Source organism: Hemiscyllium ocellatum, chromosome 11 (genome assembly GCF_020745735.1).
Source record: "Hemiscyllium ocellatum isolate sHemOce1 chromosome 11, sHemOce1.pat.X.cur, whole genome shotgun sequence".
Lineage (NCBI taxonomy): Eukaryota > Metazoa > Chordata > Chondrichthyes > Orectolobiformes > Hemiscylliidae > Hemiscyllium > Hemiscyllium ocellatum.
Genome location: NC_083411.1, coordinates 69,733,664 through 69,752,832, shown reverse-complemented (window position 1 = coordinate 69,752,832; position 19,169 = coordinate 69,733,664). Strand labels below are relative to the sequence as shown.

General features: G+C 42.2%; 1 protein-coding gene across 1 annotated transcript in view; it reads left to right on the top strand.

The window, feature by feature from the left end:
* Positions 1 to 19,169, top strand: part of LOC132820057 (sodium/hydrogen exchanger 2-like) — a 160,899-nt gene that overhangs the window by 117,447 nt on the left and 24,283 nt on the right. The window contains exons 9-11 of the mRNA XM_060831976.1: positions 6,834 to 6,936; positions 12,587 to 12,706; positions 15,227 to 15,290. Of these exons, the coding sequence (XP_060687959.1) occupies positions 6,834 to 6,936; positions 12,587 to 12,706; positions 15,227 to 15,290 (287 nt within the window). The remainder of the gene's footprint in view (positions 1 to 6,833; positions 6,937 to 12,586; positions 12,707 to 15,226; positions 15,291 to 19,169) is intronic.

The window sequence follows — 19,169 nt, the reverse complement described above, 5'->3', positions numbered from 1 at the left end:
ATTTTTCCTCACGTGTATAATTTTGTACGACCCTGAGATGGAGGTTCTGACCCTATGTCTGCTTCAGGAACCAAACTCATCTGCCCCTCCCTCCGCCCCTCCCGCTCCCAGCTCTTTCTCACCTCACGTGTTGCCTTTGTTACCTCTGGATGTGACTATTTCAGTTCCGTACCTAGCCAGACTCTCAGCTTCCATGCTGAATAAATTTATGTTTATTTGAAACTCTGCTGCCCAGACCTTAACTCGCTCTAAGTCACATTCAACCATAAGCCAGAAGTCATAAGAATATTGAAAAACAAGGAGAGAAGTAAACCACACAGCTCCTCAAGGCTGCACAGCTATTGAATACAACTATGGCTGTGTTTGGTCTCAGCTCCACTTGGCTAGTGACTGGCAGTGGCTCCATCCAGTAGTTTTGTCATCAGTTTCATCCATCCTTCCCTATCTATGTGATTTTCTCCAGCTCCCAGTTATCAGTACCCCTCCAATCCTGATCTCTTCTGCACATATACATCCCTAAGAGGATTTGTTTTGCCATTGGCTGCTATGTCTTCTGCTGCCTTGTTCCTGAACTCTAGAATTCCCTAAACACCTCTGCCTATCCCTCCCTCCTTTCTGTACCTCCTTATCATCTGCCACCTTGGCCAATTATCTGGTGGCGAAAGTGAGGACTGCAGATGCTGGAGATTAGAGTCATGATTAGAGTGGCACTGGAAATGCACAGCAGGACAGGCAGCATCCAAGGAGCAGGAAAATCAGCATTTCAGGCAGAAGCCCTTCATGAGGAATGAGGCTGGAAGCCTCAGAGGTGGAGACATAAGTGGGAGGGGGATGGGGCTGGGGAGAAGGTAAGCTGAGAGTATAATAGGAGGATGAGGTGGGATGAATGTGATAGGTTGGAGAGGAGGGTGGAACGGATAGTTAGGAAGGAAGATTGACAGATGGGACAGGTCATGAGGATGGTGTTGATATGGAAGATTGGAACTGAGGTAAGGTGGGAGGAGGAGAAATGAGGAAACTGGTGAAGTCCACATTGATGCCCTGGGGTTGAAGTCTTCCGAGGCGGAAGATGAAGCATACTTCCTCCAGGCGTCGGATGGTGAGGGAGTGGCAATGGAGGAGGCCCAGGTCCTGAATGTCCTCAGCAGAATGGGAGGGAGAGTTGAAATGTTTGGCCATGGTGCGATGGGGTTGATTGGTGTGGGCGTCCCGAGATATTCCCTGAAGTGCTCTGCGAGAAGGCATTCAATCTCTCCAATGTAAAGGAGACCGCATCGGGAGCAATGGATACAATAAATGACATTGGTGGATGTGCAGGTGAAACTTTGATGCATGTGGAAGGGTCTTTTGGGGCCTTGGATGGAGGTGAGGGAGAAGGTGTGGGTGCAGATTTTGCAATTCCTGTGGTGGCAGGAGAAGGTGTCCTTGTCCTACCATCTCCTCGCATAGCTCAGTGTCAAGTTTCGATTGATAAAGTTCTCGCTAAGTTACTTGGGCTCTTTATCACCATTTGAAAGGTTTGTACGTTTACGTCGTGCTGAGGATGCAATGGTACTTTTCCAGCAGCAGGTGGCGATGGCGTTGGAGGGCATTGAGCAAAGGTACTGAGCAGTTTTGTGGAACCTCCCCCAGCAAAGGTGACAGAGGTCAGCTGGAGCAGTCAAATGGACGCTCACAGGAAATGAAATAATATCTTTGGTGGAGGGAGGCCGATGGGAAGGGAGGGCAATTAGTAAAAGGAATTTCTCAGCTCAATGTAACTGATGTGGTCCTTGCATGTACACAGTACATAGGGATGGCAATAGCCAAGTGGTATTATCACTAGACTGGTAATCGAGAGACCCAAGTAATGTTCTGGGAATTCAGATTTGAATTTTTAAAAAGCCAGTAGATGAATGGAAAAAGATAGTGTTCGTCTTTTTCCTTAACTTCCATTTCTGTCTATATTGATTTGATGCTCGTGGAATGGAAGGTCCCTGATTTATCATCTTTGATCTATATGTACATGTGTTCAAATCTCGTGTTACAAGAAACTGGCCATTTTATTAGGCAAAATGTCGATTCTCCTGCTTCTCAGAGGCTGCCTGACCTGCTGTGCTTTTCCAGCAGCACACTGATCTTGACAGGACAGTTGCAAGCAAGAAATCATGTGGTGAAAATCCAGGAGCATTGCCCACCTCACGCATCAGGCCATTTATGAAAGTTTAATCCTGTCTCCCTTCCCTCCAATTACAACAATGATATAGTTTTGATCTTCCCAAATAAAGCAACAGTTTAAGTATTCCCAAGAACTCAGCACATATTAAGACAGAACCCAAGTACAGTGCAGCAACTTATAGAGCAGGAATGGCTATCAATGGAGTTATATTATGAGTACATGTTCCAACTGTCCCTCTCCATTATATCAACAGTGATGTTAATGAATTTAAAACAAATAGGTTAATGTTTCTGTTCAAGATGGTAGGTAGAGTAGTAAGATAAAAGGATGCAACTGATGAAGTCATTGAGAGTAATTTCTGCTAAAATGTCAGAGGCAATAATGTAGTATCAGACCACAAATTGGTGGAACAATGCCTCATCTTTCACCTTGGCAACCTACAGCCCAGAGGACTCAACATTGAGTTCTCCACGTTCAAATAACCTCCGTTCCCATCCCCCAACTCCCTTTAGAGCTCCTCCCCCTCCCTTCCACTCCTTTCTGCCACCAACTGGATTCATTCCTTCCATTGACCCTCTACATGTCTTTACTTATCCCCACTTCAAGCCTCTCCCCCCACCCCCACATTTTTATCTGCAGCTCTCCCTGACACCACACCCAGTCCTAAGAACGATTATACACGAAACATTGACTTATCCACCTCCTGATGCTGCCTGGCTTGCTGTGTTCTTCCAACCTCCTGCTTGTCTACCTTGGATCCCTGTAGCCAGCCTATTGCTGAGTTCCCATCAGCTCCAGTGGCTGATTTTGAGATCCATTGTCACCCTAATATGGGAGTTGCTTTTGAAGGGATAGGATGACTCACTGTCACCTTGATTCCCAACCAAGTATAATTTCTTGCGTAGAATGAGGAGTTATTGAACTGAATCTACCCAGTGCTTTGCTTGCACCAGTTTACTAATAGGGGCCTATTAGCACATGTACACCGCAAACTCCTGCTTGCACAGCAATTTACTATTAGAAAGCATTCTGAATGTAGCAAACCTTCCCAGGGTGCTTCATAGGATGATAATCAAGCACAAATGGACAGTGAACTAGAGAAGGATGCATTCGGACAGATGGCTGAAATGCTTAGTCAGGTTGGTAGGTTTACAGAGCAGCTTATAGGAGAAGGCAAAGTCTGATGTAGACATCTGAAGGCACCCAATGGTATGAAAGACAGGGAGAAGAGAGCAGAGGCTTGTATTGGGTGAATGCTGAATTCTCTGAGGGGTTAGAGGGATCATAGAGAGATAATGGATCAAGAGATCTGAATAGGATTACAACCAAATGGTATACATTAGTCCGCATCAATCAGTGATCACAAACCTCCATCGATGAGACTTGCCCACTAACTCAGGGACAGAATTGAGAAATTCACTCTCTGAGACACAAGCTCTCCTGGTCAGTGGAATGTGACTGATGTTCCTGTGAATCAGTTGCTCTGTTTCCAGGCTCTGCTGTTTGGGCTTTCACATGTCGATGCTGAAGTGGGAATGCAACAAACTCACTTTGTAGCATGTACGTGCAATGCCACTCACAAATTACACAGCAGCGGGTGTTGCAGATTGTCAACATTAGCTGCTGCAAATTATGTGTAGACATGATGTCGTGGTCATTGATTCATGCTAGTTTTAAACAAATCATTAGTCAAGGTTATTGTAATTCATGGTAGTAAATTTGGCCCAAACCAAAACCTAACCAGGAGCAAAACAAAGACAGGCAAAGGGCTAGGAGGCCAATGGTATGCCCCATGCTTTTTTTGATAATGACAATGAAGTGAAACCCATGATAAATTAGCTGTGCAGCAATGGGACAATGCAACTCACCACAAAGCCCTAGTGAAGGAGAGAAAAATCAGCCACTCATTTAATGTCCAGTAGATCCCTTTACAAAGTAAAGGAGATGTAAGTCTCGCCTGTAGTTACCCCACAGACAAGCAGTACATTCTGACTCACCGTTGTTAAAATGGTCACTTGGGCAAAGAAACACAGAAGAGTTTTGCTCATAGAACCAGAGGCTGTTAGTAAATTGGATTGTTCATGCCTCAGACTGTTTCCCAGCATGGGCATTAGACACAGCTTCAAACAATCCGAAAGAAAAAGTTGCACCGAGTACAAATAGAGTTTTTTTTGCTGAGGATTGAACATTTTTGCCTGACAGAGGAGTAACACTGCTAATTTCCCACTTTGCCTCCCAGGTCTTTGGTTGATTTTTGCAGACTGTGTTCTGATCATTTCTTTGGACTTGATTAATGTTCCATCCAAGGCCCTACTTTCTTTCAGTAGGCCCACCTCTTCCAAAGAACAGGTTAAATGTGGTTGCAGTAGAAAAAAGTGGGATCTATGTTGATAATCATTGTTTTTATCTTAGTCACACAACCCATCCAGTCTAGTCAATAATGAGGGATGCTCAGATCAGTCCTGCAGGTTGAGAATGCAGAATTGTGAACATGCCATGCTCCGCAAACCCAACATAGTCAAAAATACCACGTGTTATGGACTAGGCCAGGCCCCTCAATACATTTTTAAGCAGGTAGCCCAGACTGTAACTTTGCTATTTGTTTAGTGAGGTTTATAGTAGATATTCCCAGTGTAAATTAGCTGAGTCTGCCAAGTTTAAACAAACAAGGTTTATTTCCAAAATTATGGAATAAAACACAAAGAGCAGAAAACGGTAACTTATCCTATCCAAACTCGAGTTAATGATGCAATTCCGAAGATACTTGCAACAGTCCAAAAACACGCATCCCTTAGCACAAACTATAACCAATGGTAGCTCACAGTTTGAAATCAGAAGGGCAAAGAGAAGGCTTCCAGTTTCCTCTGTGACTCTTACTCTGCTCACTCCTGAACTGAGCTGTGCACAGCTAGAGAGCTGACCGTGCCCCCTTACTCTCCTCCCTCCCGCATGGAACTGAGCTGTGCATAGCTACAGAGCTGACCGTGCCCCCTTATTCTCCTCCCTCCCGAATGGAAATGAACTGTGCACAGCTAGAGAGCTGACCGTGCCCCCTTACTCTGCTCACTCCAGAACTGAACTGAACTGAACTGGTCAGATATGGAGAGCTGGCCACGTCCCCTTGATTATCCCTGTTTTCCAAAGACCTTTCAAACCTTTGGTCTGCAGCACTATCTGTGAGGGGAAACAGTCAGGCCCCAATGAAACTTCAGACATGATGGAGCCTGGCCAATTGCCCCCTCTCTGAAAAAAAAATTCAAGGGAAAGTAACCTTGTACCAGACCAGCATTGTGACACCTGGAAGTTTTGACTTTAATTCTGGGGTGGCTAGGTTCCCTGGTGGTTGAGCAGGGCAACCTAGGAATGAGCACAAAGACTGTGTGGCATGATGGCCGCTGGGTTAATGGTCTGCCTCAGTGATGTACACAATATTGAATTCTCATCTCTCATACCTCCTCAACTCCCATTTATTTCCTGGGCCCTTTTCATTCCAATCCGAGCCCACTTCATGCTCCTACCAACACCACATGACTTCACACAACAACCATGACAACCAGCATTCCTTTGCTGGTCCTTTGTTGGTCTATGTCAACTAATTGCCAATTCATAACCGCATATGCCCTTACCCTTTACCCTTATACTTACCAAGCTAAGCCATATAGTATCCACCATGGGCATACCTCAAAACCCAAGCTGTAATAAAATAAAGTAACACCTATGGCAAACTTTAAAAGTTGCTCATTCCTAAATCACATTTATTTTCCTTCATTTACATCATCATTATAAGATAAATAATTATTTCAAAGTGAGTAATCGTACAAAAACACATCCTACTTCAAAGAACCTATAGTTGCTTGGAGTTGTCAACCACTGTGCTGTGATAATGGAAGGTCGTGACATCAGTCATGCAGCACTTATAAATGTTAGCCCTCAGGTATATGTCACAGAGTGAAATATCATGTAATGCATATTTCAACAATCTAAACAATCTTCTTTGAGTATTTGAAGACTTTCAGTAGTCCCTTTTGTCACATTTGAAGTTTCGGTGAACTATACAGCTCCACTGAGTTTATACACATTCATGCCTACTTTTAACAATCCCAACGTGGCACCTCACATCCTCAACGGTTGTCTTACGGCCATATCATTGTGGGTGTCTTATCTGTCCAAAAGAATATGCTGGCTATGCAAACAAATCCAAAATGTTCTGATTCACTCCTACTAGGTCTAATCTCTGTACACCATGCTTCAAATGCCTCAGTGAAATCAGATATGAATGGAGGCAGCTATTGATTTACTTGGGCAGTTACCTTCACAAAACATGGATGTGAAAAACATATTCTACTGCCATCACCCTCACACCCTTTTCCCATACGTGTGTCACTCTAAAAATCCACGTTTTAGTATCTGCTTTGGATTTTAAAAGTCTCTTAGCCAACCCCTCTGTAAAATGGATCAGAAAGGTAATATTTGTCAGTTCTTCCAGCCTAGCTTCATGATTTAAAATGATGAAATATAGGAATGCAAGTCTGAGATTATGCACAGATTTAATAGTTTTCACTTTCATGGAAGAACTCCTAGGAACCTAGGAACCTGAACCTTGGCAAGACCTGGTTTATTTGAAACAACTACGTGCTGCAGTAATTAATCACTTCTTTTAATCTCCCTCAAACAGTGATGAACAAAATGCTGAAGTTTCCAAAAGTCCAGTTCCTTCAGAACAATTGGATAACATCCAGGAGCTCTTGATTAGAAACCTTTATCGAATAAGGCAAACGGTATGAAAGTTTCTTTATTCTGAAACGTAATATTTTATTTCAAAAGTGCACAAGTCTCGTACCAGCTTGCACTGGTTTCTTCACTTGCTTTTGGCTCTATTAAAATGATGCTAGTGTGATTTATGTGGAGCAACCTGGTTGGACCTTTGTGGTGTAGTGATAGCATATGCACCTTTAGACAAGGTAATCCAAGTTCAAGCCCCACCTTCTCCAAAGATGTGTCGTAAAAGCTTTGATTAGAAAATGTCAATAGCAACTTCTGGGTTTCCTTATTTAATGGTGTCTGTAGAATACATTCAGCAATGTTGTTTCCCCATTTATAAGAGTTTCTACATTATTTGAGTTCGGTGTCATTGACCTATTCATTAAGTGGTCCTTGCCCATTATTAAACATACTTGTAGAACTTGCATCCTGTAGCTAGGCATTGTAGATCAGGCATCCTATTGTCCAATTTTCATTGTTTTCTTTTCAGCCTCAGGACCGGGGTGTTGCTAGTAAGATCACCCATGGTTACCCTGAGAAAATGGCGATGTGCTACATTCTTGCAGTATTCTGCTGGAGCTATTAAATACAACTGAGTGGCTAGCAAAGTCACTTCGGAAGTTGGCCAACTAGATTGAATTGGGACAAGAGTCAAGATTAGAGTGGTGCTGAAAAAGCACAGCAGGTCAGGCATCATACGAGGAGCAGGAAAATCGACATTTTGGGCAGGAGCCCTTCATCAGAAACGTCGATTTTCCTGTTCCTTGGATGTTATCTGACCTGCTGTGCTTTTCCAGCACCACTTTAATCTTGACTCTGATCTCCAACATTTGCAGTCCTCACTTTTGTCCTGTATTGGGACAAGAGTCATGCATAAGCCAGACGATATAAATACGGATATTTGTGAGCCACTTGGATTTTTTAATGGAAATTCTACAGCTTTGTGGTCATTTTACAGATATTAGCTTCAATTACCAGAATATTATTGCCCCAAATAAATTCAAAGTAATGAATTCGTCCAGTGAGTTTTGAGTCCAAAATCTCCAGAGTATTCATCCAGGTTTCTGGACTACCGATAAGCAACGACAGTGAAAGTTTCAATAAAATTTGGGCAGTTTCTGTAGTGGGCTGCTGATTTACAATCTTCATTGTAAACCTAGAAAGAAGTGTTTCAGGGAGGAGGTTGAAAATACTTTTGTTGCTTCGATGCAGTCTGTAAATTTGAATGTATAGTTTATTACATTGAAACCCAACTTCAGTGATTTAAAATGTTGAAGCATCAAGCCAACATATGCTTCTTCTGACACCTCTCCATCTAAAATACATCCTTGAAAAATAGGTGTGTACCTCTAACCTGTCAAAATGACGTTATAGAGTCACAAATCCAACTCTATTGCCTTGCCAGCTCTCAGCATATTGCTGACAAGCATGGAGTTATACAACAGTCTATGATTTTACAATGTGGTGAAGAGCGACTATATCTCTAATGATTACACAAGATTAACAACCATTAACAAGGTCTCAGTTATCCAGACATACCCTCACTAGAAATAAAAGGCATTTCACAGTTACTCAGCCTGGATACAGCAAACATGCAAAACTGACTGATTTACATAAACAGAAATGGTTTGATCCATCTCTAATAATTTGGATATCATATTCAGTGAATCAACAACCATATGTAGAGATGGAAATATCATTCTGAATTAGGTGCACATCCACTTTCTGCTGCACTGTAGATATTAATTAAAATGCAAAAAGCACAGCGACATCCAACATTTGGGAACACTGTGACTTGGAGATTCTCCTTCAGGTTACAACCTCCTGATTTGGAAAGATATCACCATTCCTTTGTTATCACTGCATCAAACTCTTGCTTTTTTGCCTCAGAGGGGTGATGCACTGGAAGTCGAGTCCCACTATTCCCCAGGAAATCACAAAAAAAGCAAAGCTTTCAAATGTATGCACATTCTCCCAATTTGCTGGTCTTTTAGATCCAGCTTCAACAGAAATCTGGTTTCTTTACTTAACAAGAATTATGAATTATTAGATATAGCCAGATGCTAATACAAATAAACAATTATGAATCATTGATATATAATTATACTAATTAAGACCTACCCAATGTATAAAGCGTCCTGTCTATATACATAGGAGAAAGTGAGGACTGCAGATGCTGGAGATCAGAGCTGAAAAATGTGTTACTGGAAAAGCGCAGCAGGTCAGGCAGCATCCAAGGAGCAGGAGAGTTGACATTTCGGGCATAAGCCCTTCTTCAGGATTCCTGAAGAAGGGCTTACGCCCGAATCGTCGATTCTCCTGCTCCTTGGATGCTGCCTGACCTGCTGCCCTTTTCCAGCAACACATTTTTCAGCTCGTGTCTATATACATATACAGATATAGATGGGCATACAAAAAATGGATGTTCCAGGTAGATGGAAAGACTGAGAAGGAGACTGGGAAGCTGCTTCAGGGATCCCTGCCCATAGGGTTTGCTGAGATGATTCCTTTGCAGAATGTCAATCTTCCTTCTCCAGATATAATCATGTATTCAAGTAAAGCCTAATGTGTGCATATTGCGCCTGGTTGATCTCAATAGAACCGGTGACAGCCATTCTCTGGTACATTTCCTCAGGTAATGTCTTTAACAATCAATGACAACTAACTTGATTTAAAATTTAGTCAACACTAACAGTTAACTGTCAATTATCATCCAACTGGTGAAGTCTCCATTTCAACTGAATCTGTTTGTCAACTAATCAGAATTTTGTTTTCATGCACTACAAATGTCATTTTCAGTTTACACTGATATATCAAGAAGTGAATGCAAAATGAAAAGACACAATGAACCAAGATGGTGGTGGTGTAAGCTCTTAAGGCAGAAATGGTGACCTTGTCCACTTTTCACCATACTCATGTATCCCTATACTTGAGTACATGTGACAATCAAACCTATTCTAATTCTAAAGTGTGTCTTTTTCCAGCAGTATTAAAGTTCTGTGTCTCTAGATAATTAATAATTAAAATTCCTTGTCCAGTGTGCTCTAAAGTTCCCAAGTGATTCCTCCCTGCTCACATTAACAGTCAGTTTTCAGTATGTTATTGTAGACAGTTCATCACCTACCTTGGCTCTGAAACTCCTACGGACTAAAGGTGAAATTTAATCTACAGTGTTATTTTAATTCCAACACTAAAAATTAGATGCCCAATTTGAAATGGTTCGACTTGTCAAATTATCACTTGAAGACTCTTTAAGTTGAGTGGCTAATGCACAAGGCTTACTTGTACTGCTGAAGTCCACAAATATATGAATCCATTTCCTTGACGTCAACATGTGTTGTACAAGGTAATGGTTCCGAAAGATTAATGTTCATATTATATTGATTCAACCGCTGTCACACATAGTCAATGAGTGGATTGAAGATAATGAATTTTATTCTAGATTTCGGAGGGAGTAGGTACAGCTGCACATGCTCTGTGAGGTTCTAGTAACTTTGCTAAGTTAAATACAGTTATGTTTATTGCTATCATGCAATATACCTTCTCATTATATAAAAACAGTATCTCTTCAATAAAAATTCTATGGTAAAAGCTCCCCTACCATTAATCACTAGATGGGCCCAAGGAAAAATACAAAAATATAAATTGCTGGCTGCTGACTCCCTCAAAAATCCTTTCTTATAGCATGCTTGTGCTATCTAAGTGTAGCATAAGTGATGTATATGGATTTGATTTACTTGAAGATCTCTGGTGAGTTTACTTACAGCTGAACTAATATATGCAGTCCAGGGTAAACTCCATTCACAGCTTGTGCCTCAAGTAATACAATGCAGCGAGCTTGTGGTTATTGTGACAACAGTCAGAATTTGTTAAGTTCTTAGACTAACATCACTCCAAAACTAATGACATGTAACCCTTACCCATTACCACATACTGATGGAGGTGGCCAACACCAATATGTACCAGCAGTAGTCATCTGGAAAGCAGCAGCAACCACTCAAGTACTTCTGCTCCAATCATATCAAGGATGGTATTGGCCAATCTTCTTACTCAACAATTGATCAGAATCTCTGTCTTTCTAAGAAAAGGCGAAGTACCTGCGGTGCTATCCAGATACGCACAGTATTCTGAACTATGTAGGACAGCAATTTCACATGAGGGACAGAAATCTGATTACATGTGAATGTCCAAAAGTTGTTATTTCAAGGTGTACCACTCCACTATTAATTTATCTGGCATTTTGTCCTTAGTCTGTCTTTTTTAAAAAGGAAGTTGCCTAGTAATTTCCCATTCAACGCCCCATAGAAAGGTAAGCCTTGTTACAAATGTAACTACCCTTCCAACAGTGTAAATGTGTATCACTGACTTTGAATGTGTCGCTCTTGCACAGAAAATCAACAATATGCTCTTTTCCTCCATGTTTTGAATTCTTTGGAGTGATTTTATAAATGTCATATTTTAAGAAGCATTTGTGTTCTCTTTCTATCCTTTTTTCTCTCTCCCTTAAACTATTTTTTCTTTATTTCTCTTTTTGCACATGATTTAACATTGAATTCACTCACTCTGTTTGCACTTCCTTATTTATTATTCATTTGATCTCATGGTAGGGTGGGTGGACATATCATATTCATTCAAAACCAATGTACTCCATGTCTTTTGCTTTGTCATTATCAGTCAGCTTCCAAGCAACTTTGTGCAATGTATTTTCGAGCAGAAGGTATAAGGACAAATCTAACTAAATCCAACATTTGACCAATAGGTAAAGTTTTAACACAAGGGAACACATGGGAATGAATAGAATAAATGGACAGAACATTATGCTAGATGCCTTTTCATTGAAATCACATCACTCAGAGATTAAACATTTCCAAGTAATGGAGTGCAAATGCCAGGAATGGAAATCTTCCTTCAGGGCCATAATTCTACAACATCAACATTGGTGGATCCTGTATTGAGAATGAGACACTCTCTTACCTCAGCCAACCTTAGATTCAAGGATCTCTCATTACCTTTCCCCAGCCCCTCAGAGTTGGCATTGGACCTACCTGGGTCTAATGTTTCTTCTGGAGTGCTAGTTGAAGCTGAGCCTAGCCAGAAGACAGTTGTTTTGGGGGGGGAGTTGGGGGGTGGGGTGGAGTGGGGTTTGGGAGGAGTGGTGTTGGGCAAATGTAAATGATGGAAGTTGGGTGTTTAAACTCCATGGTATGTGGGGAAATTCGACACATTGTATTTCCCCAAGCACTCGAACTTCCTTGATTGGTAAGGGGAATCAAGGATTATGGGCAGAAGGCAGGAGAATGGGATTGAGAAACATATCAGCTATGATCGAATGGTGGAGCAGACTCGATGGGCTGAATGGTCTAATGCTGCTTCTATATCTTATGGTCTGATCCTGCTCCAGATGTATCAGAATTTTAAAACTCCCCCATTTCAATTCAACTACCATCCCCTCAAGTACGCAAGTATACTTTGCAAAAAATCTATCATTGGAGACTTTCTATTAGTTTATCATTTTATTTACACAAATGTTTCTACTTCAATTTCCTTTCAATCTATTATATCATTGAACCTGATGATACTTGACGTGAGTGGTGAAAGGAACCAGATGAATAATGGTTCTGTGGCATAATAAAGTGAGACTTTGATCTATTTGTCTTGTTTGAACAGACACAGTCTTACAACAGACATACTCTGCCGCAAGGAAAACATTCGAATCAAGCAAAAGAAATTTTTCTGCGTCGTCAGGAAAGTTTGCTCAAAGATGATGGTGTAATGAATCTAATACAGGTATGTTCCATCAGCTGGGATTCCAGTGGGCAGTGGGCCGCAGTGGGCGGCATGGTGGCACAGTGGTTAGCACTGCTGCCTCACAGCGCCAGAGACCCGGGTTCAATTCCCGCCTCAGGCGACTGACTGTGTGGAGTTTGCACGTTCTCCCCGTGTCTGCGTGGGTTCCTCCGGGTGCTCCGGTTTCCTCCCACAGTCCAAAGATGTGCGGGTCAGGTGAATTGGCCATGCTAAATTGCCCGTAGTGTTAGGTAAGGGGTAAATGTAGGGGTATGGGTGGGTTGCGCTTCGGCGGGTTGGTGTGGACTTGTTGGGCAGAAGGGCCTGTTTCCACACTGTGAGTAATCTAATCTAATCTAATCTAATCATTGGTAGAATGTTCATTCTCGCAGCATTTTGTTTTGTATAATGTACAGAACTGTGTTTCTTCTCAGAGTGCATTGTTCAATTAACGCAATCCACAAGTATCTTTTCTGATGCTAGTGTATGCAAGTCAAGGCACAACTGATATTAGTGGTTGACCAAAGAAGCATAAAGCTTGTGTCTTCTTTTAGCTTTGGATGTCCTACAGTATTTCACAGTTAGTGAAACACAATTAAAATGCAATCTGTATCACAGTGCAGGAAACACAGCAGCTAATGGAACAAATTCCTGCAAAGAGTGATGTGATTATGACCTGATAACGTGTGCCTACAAGGCTCATTGAAGTGTAAGTATCAGTCAGAGCACGAGGGATAAATTCTGTGTTTCTCTTTGAAATTGTGCCCAGCAGCAAGAGCAGTCAGAAACTCGGTTTTACATTTCCTCCAAAAGGCAGTACCTTGAACTGCACTGCATTCCCTCTGCGGTTCACTCAAGTGTCAGCATGGAATTTTGCATTCAAGTCCTGGAGTGGGACATGAACCCACAATCTTTCTGACTCAAAGAGAGGAGCCGAAGCTAACAGTATATAGTACAAAAAGATGGCCTTTCAGTCCATCTTGCCTGTTGCAGCTCTTTGAGAGATCTGTGCAGTTAGTCACATCCCATGTTCTATTTCCATGGTGTTGTAAAATAAGGGAAGGCCCTTTAGAACAGAGATAAGGAGAAACTTCTTTAGCCAGAGAGTGGTGAATCTGTGGAATTCATTGCCAATGAAGGCTGTGGAAGCCAGGTCATTCACTGTACTTAAAACAGAGATGGATAAGTACTTGATTTCCAAGTGGGATCAAAGGTTACAGGGAGAAAGCAGGAAAATGTGGTTGAAAAACCTATCAGCCATGATCGAACGGCAGAGCGGACTCGATGGGCCAAATGGCCTAATTTCTGCTTCTATGTCTTACGGTCTTTTTTTTCCTAATTTGTCCTTTTTGGGTTTTTCATAGTTTTCTGAAGACTTCTTTATCAAGTTTATTGGAAGGGTAATAATTTCATGGCACTTTTACACATTTGATTTTGTTTTGGCTGTGAAAATAAATAGCAGGAAATGATGGACAAAGGGCACGCCCTCTCTGTCACTAAGTCTTAGAATAATAGACCCTTGTATCTGAGCTTCAGAGCAGCTCCTCATGGTATACATCAGTCAAATAACATTGTATGTGTGTATATGTTCAGGGAAAGTTACTGATAGTGACAACTGTGAATTTGAATTGATGATAAAAATGGCCATAGTAACGCTGTAAATGTTTGAAGGCTTCGTGCTTGGCTAGTACAGGAGGACTTGGTTAAATTTTCACTGAAATAAAGAATGGCAAGTGATGCTATCAAATTGGGGTTGACCACAAGGTCAAGGATAGTATGTCAACTCTGAAATCTGCTTCAGTGGCCACTGTTAGATTATGGTGTAACCTGCTGGAGTTACATCAGTACTGTTAACTAACTAGCTGCAAATGTGTTGCTGGTCAAAGCACAGCAGGCCAGGCAGCATCTCAGGAATAGAGAATTCGACGTTTCGAGCATAAGCCCTTCATCAGGAATAAGAGAGAGAGAGCCAAGCAGGCTAAGATAAAAGGTAGGGAGGAGGGACTAGGGGGAGGGGCGATGGAGGTGGGATAGGTGGAAGGAGGTCAAGGTGAGGGTGATCTGTGCAGAGGAGATGACCTGGGGGGTGCAGTGAGAGAGGGACTCACTGAAATCCTTGTAGAGGGAGGAAGAGAGCTTCTTCAAGGAAGGCATCCTTGTAAGAGGATTCGCAGTAGGTTAAAATCTTCGAGTAAAAAATGAGGTCTGCAGATGCTGGAGATCACAGCTGCAAATGTGTTGCTGGTCAAAGCACAGCAGGCCAGGCAGCATCTCAGGAATAGAGAATTCGACGTTTCTAACTAGCTCTGTATCAAGAGAGTGAGAAAGGGACTTTCTCTTTCCTGGACAAAATTCTCCAGGCACGACTGATGTAGACACTGACCTGTCCATGACATCCAATTTCTTAACATCTTCAAATATTCATTGCTGCTATCTTCAGAGATTGATGTGTTATAGGTGACAGGGATACAGGTATTGAAGGAGTATTCACTAATTGCTCTTTGTTTCTTTGCATCACAGAGGAGATCCATTTGTGTTGACGGCCAGTCACAGAAGAAAGGCAAACTAGCCCGAAGTCTCACAGGTAGGAAACATCATTTACTAACATAATTCCTCAAAACGCAGATTAAGAATTCGGAGCCTCACATAGAGCTTTGATTTCTTGCCACCTTTTTGTATATTTTATCAGTGCAGTGTCAAACTGTTAGCTCCTCCCAAACATGTGACATTTACTGTAGCTCGGGGCGTAAATTAACCATAAACTATCACCTTATTTTCTGAAGGACATTGAGTTAATGTTAATGAATTGAACTTGGTTGAATCAATCCTCACTGCTTTCACTGTCTCCCTCGAAAACCTGTCCAAAGATTAACCAGTCGCTCCCTGAAATAATAACTGGTTGTCACAGCTGTGGTGGTATTGGAGAGGTGTAGGAATAGTTCAAATAGAGTGTAACACCCTGGCTGCTGCTTTCTGTCCCTGATCTGAGCTAACAGGGGGGACCTTTCCACATGGGGTGCTCCTTAAATATGTACTTCTTGCTCTCAGCTGGACATCAGCCGCCTTAAGTGGAGGTCAAAGCAAGACACCTTTTTCTTTGTTCTTAAACCCCTCAAGAGTAATGCTGCCAGGAATTAAATAATGCCTCAGACACCTACTGTTTTATTTAAAACAATTTAGATTTCCTCATGAGATGGGAATGTAGCAGCTTTCCTCCAGACTCCTTCAAGAAACATTCAGCCACTTTTGGACTAGGTTTAGTTACTGTTCCCCCAATTAAAGTTGTGCTCCCACCACTCATTTTACTGTTAGGGTCCCTACTGGCATGCCCATGGTTATCAAATCTTGCTGACTAACAGGTTTTGCTCCCACCCTTTAATCAGGCAGTATTTGTTCCAGGTTTGAGTAGGAGTCTTGAACGAGACATGGAAGTGCAGTCATGGAGTAAAGGGATCGCGGATGCAGGGAATGGCAGGAGAGTTAGGGGTTTTAAAGGGTTGGCCGGTTAGGGTGACATTTCATCAGTTTAAGAGATTGAGGAACCCAGATGTCTATCTGATTATCATCTCTTGGAAGACTGCTTGCCAGATTGAGAGAGGGACGAGAAAGTTGGAGATAGGAGTGAGGGGGAGGCAGTATTGGGGGGAGGGTTAGACCAGAAGAGAACAGATCACACAGATTGAGTTGTCAAGGAAACTAATGACATTACAGTAAATGCAAATATATATTCCTGTGGTATAGTTGGTGTTTATTCAGCAGATAATGGGAATGGAGTCTGGAGGTTCAGGGTGGACGTGTGGAGATCAACTAGTGAGATCAGGGGTTAAACGGATCCTCTTTGACTCCCTTTCTGATTGAGCTCGTTCCAGTCCGTCTCTGTCTCCCTCTCCCTTGCTCCACCCACCCCCTCTCTGACTGAACCCGATCCGCTCCCTCTCCATCTCCCTCCCCCCCCACTTTCTGACTGAGCCCTATCTGCTCCATCATCCCTTCGCTCTTGCTCTCCCTCTCTGACTAAGCCCGATCTGCTCCCATTCCCTGTCCCTCTCCCTCTCCCCCTCCTGCCCCGACAGAGCCCAATCTGCTCCCTTTCCCTCTCTGACTGAGCCTGATCTGCTCCCTTTCTCTTTCTCTCTCTCTCTCTCTCTCTCTCTCTCTCTCCCTCTCCATCTCCCTCAACTTCGCATTCTCCCTTTCCGACTGGGCCTGATCTGCTCCCTCTCCTCTCCGACTGAGCTCTTCCTCTCCCTCTCCCTCTCTGACGGAGCCCGATCCTCTCCATCTCCTGCTCCCCCTCCCACTCCTTCTCCCTCTTCCTCTCTTGCCCCCTCCCTCTCCCTCTCCAACTGAGCTCTCCTTCTCCATCACCCTCTCCCTCTCCTGCTCCGACTCAGCTTGACTCCTTCCCTCTCCCTCTCCCTCTCTGACTGAGCTCGATCCTCTCTCTTTCTCTCCTGCTCTTGCTCTGACTGAGTTTGACCTAATGTTGCTCCTGAGAATTTTCTCTGGAAGCTGCTGCTCTGCCGATCATCCTCATGTTCACTCCACTCTATTACCTTGGCATTGCCTGAGCTTTTGTGGAATTCCATCCACAAATTGTTGTTCAAAATGCCCTCATTCTTTCAGTAAATGCAAAATCCATAAGAATAAAGCAAATTGAGTTATTATGATAGGGGAGTTACAGAATGTGACATCCAGAACTTGACACCAGTTCCTGAATCCAGTGTAATACAAGCATAATGTAATGGCACAGTTGGAATCACGGATGAATAGAAGGGATGAGAAATGAATTGTTCAGTTAAAAAAATATATTTTGGAACAGGTAACTTACAAAGCCATTGATTCACAATAAATGAAGATTAGGTCCTTCCGTATCATAACACCAACTACCTGACATCAGTCGAAATTATCTGTCTGAAACTATTTAATGTTACTAACCTGGGGTGCATTACATTGTAGACTGTTTCCAATTGAGGCAGGCTGGCATCAGACCAGCACCAAAACCTAATTTATCAGTCACCTCATTTATCTCAACAATAACTTTACTTCCTTGTAATGTCTGAAGCAAGTTTTGAGATACAGCTTGCAATGCATAAGCTGTGTGCAATGTATAACATTTGTGACTGTTTAACCTGACTTCTGGTGTCTTTTATTATTGTACAAAGCTCACCTTTGGGATACGTTAAAAATGAAGCTTTAAGCTTTACTCGCAGTGGATGTGCAGTGAGCTGTAATGTGAACGATACTCTCTGCCCTGTGGTATATGTGATTAATAGCTGTGTGTCAGTAGCTAGACAGCATCATTGTGACACCAGATGATTTCAGATCACATGAGACTGGGAACAAATAGAGGAACTGTAGTGCAGTTCAACCTGTACTTTGTGTGAATACTTAGTAAACATTTATCAATTTGCACTTATATGATGTCCAGTTCTTACTAAAGGCTCCCAGGAGATGCTCATGATGTTTATATCCCTACATGTTCCAGTTTAGAATTGGTATTGAAAAATCAGAGTGTTCCTAGGAGGAATCGTAAGGCATTGGTCATGTCATGGGACTAGGATCAGAACTTCATGCCATTGTTCGGAGGTCATCAGATCAAATCCTACCATTGCATATAGCGAAATATAAATTCAATAAATAGCCAGCCAAATGGCCGTTGCATAACTACTATCAATTGTAGTAAAATCCCATTAGGTTCACTCATATCCTTTATTAAAGGAAAAATGCTCTCCTGATCTATATTTGACTTCAGACCCACAGCAATATGGTTGATTCTTAACAGCCTGTGGGCAATTAGGGATGGGCAAAAACTTTGGCCTCGCTCATGAAGCACACATCCCATGAATGAGAAAATAAACTCAATCTGTCCCTCAGGTCAGCAGCTACAACATTGCAAGTTGATCTGCTAGCGTCCATGAATTAGTATCAGCAAGCTACTGCTGGATCCCTGAATTGGACTGCTTTACGTTAGCTTCCTGCCTGGAAATCTGATGCACTGAGATCCAATTTCACTCTGATCATTTCCAAAATGTCTTCCAGCATCAATTTGATTGTATTTACTTTACTAGTATCTGTAGATACCCTGAAGGGAACTCAACATTTTTTAGTCTGGGAAGCTATTGAAAGTGAACTATGAAAACAGAAAATTACTTGCATATACTCCTGGCCCCTAAACATTCAATCACAATAAAATGTTGTAGTCTTAATTTAGAGCATGGATTCAACTCAGCCAACAGACTGTAGCTTCAGATATAGGGGGACAATCCAAGAATGAGAGATGCCAGAGGAGAGCTGTATGTTTGAGTAGACAGACGTGAGAAGTTTAGCTGTGCAGACGTTTGGAGCCCAACTTATTCCCCAGTGATTATGGGTTAGATATGCAGAAAATTACATGGAATATGCTGCTCTCTGCATCTAAATGCTCAATACAGACTTTAATAATACACTCTAGAAACTCTTT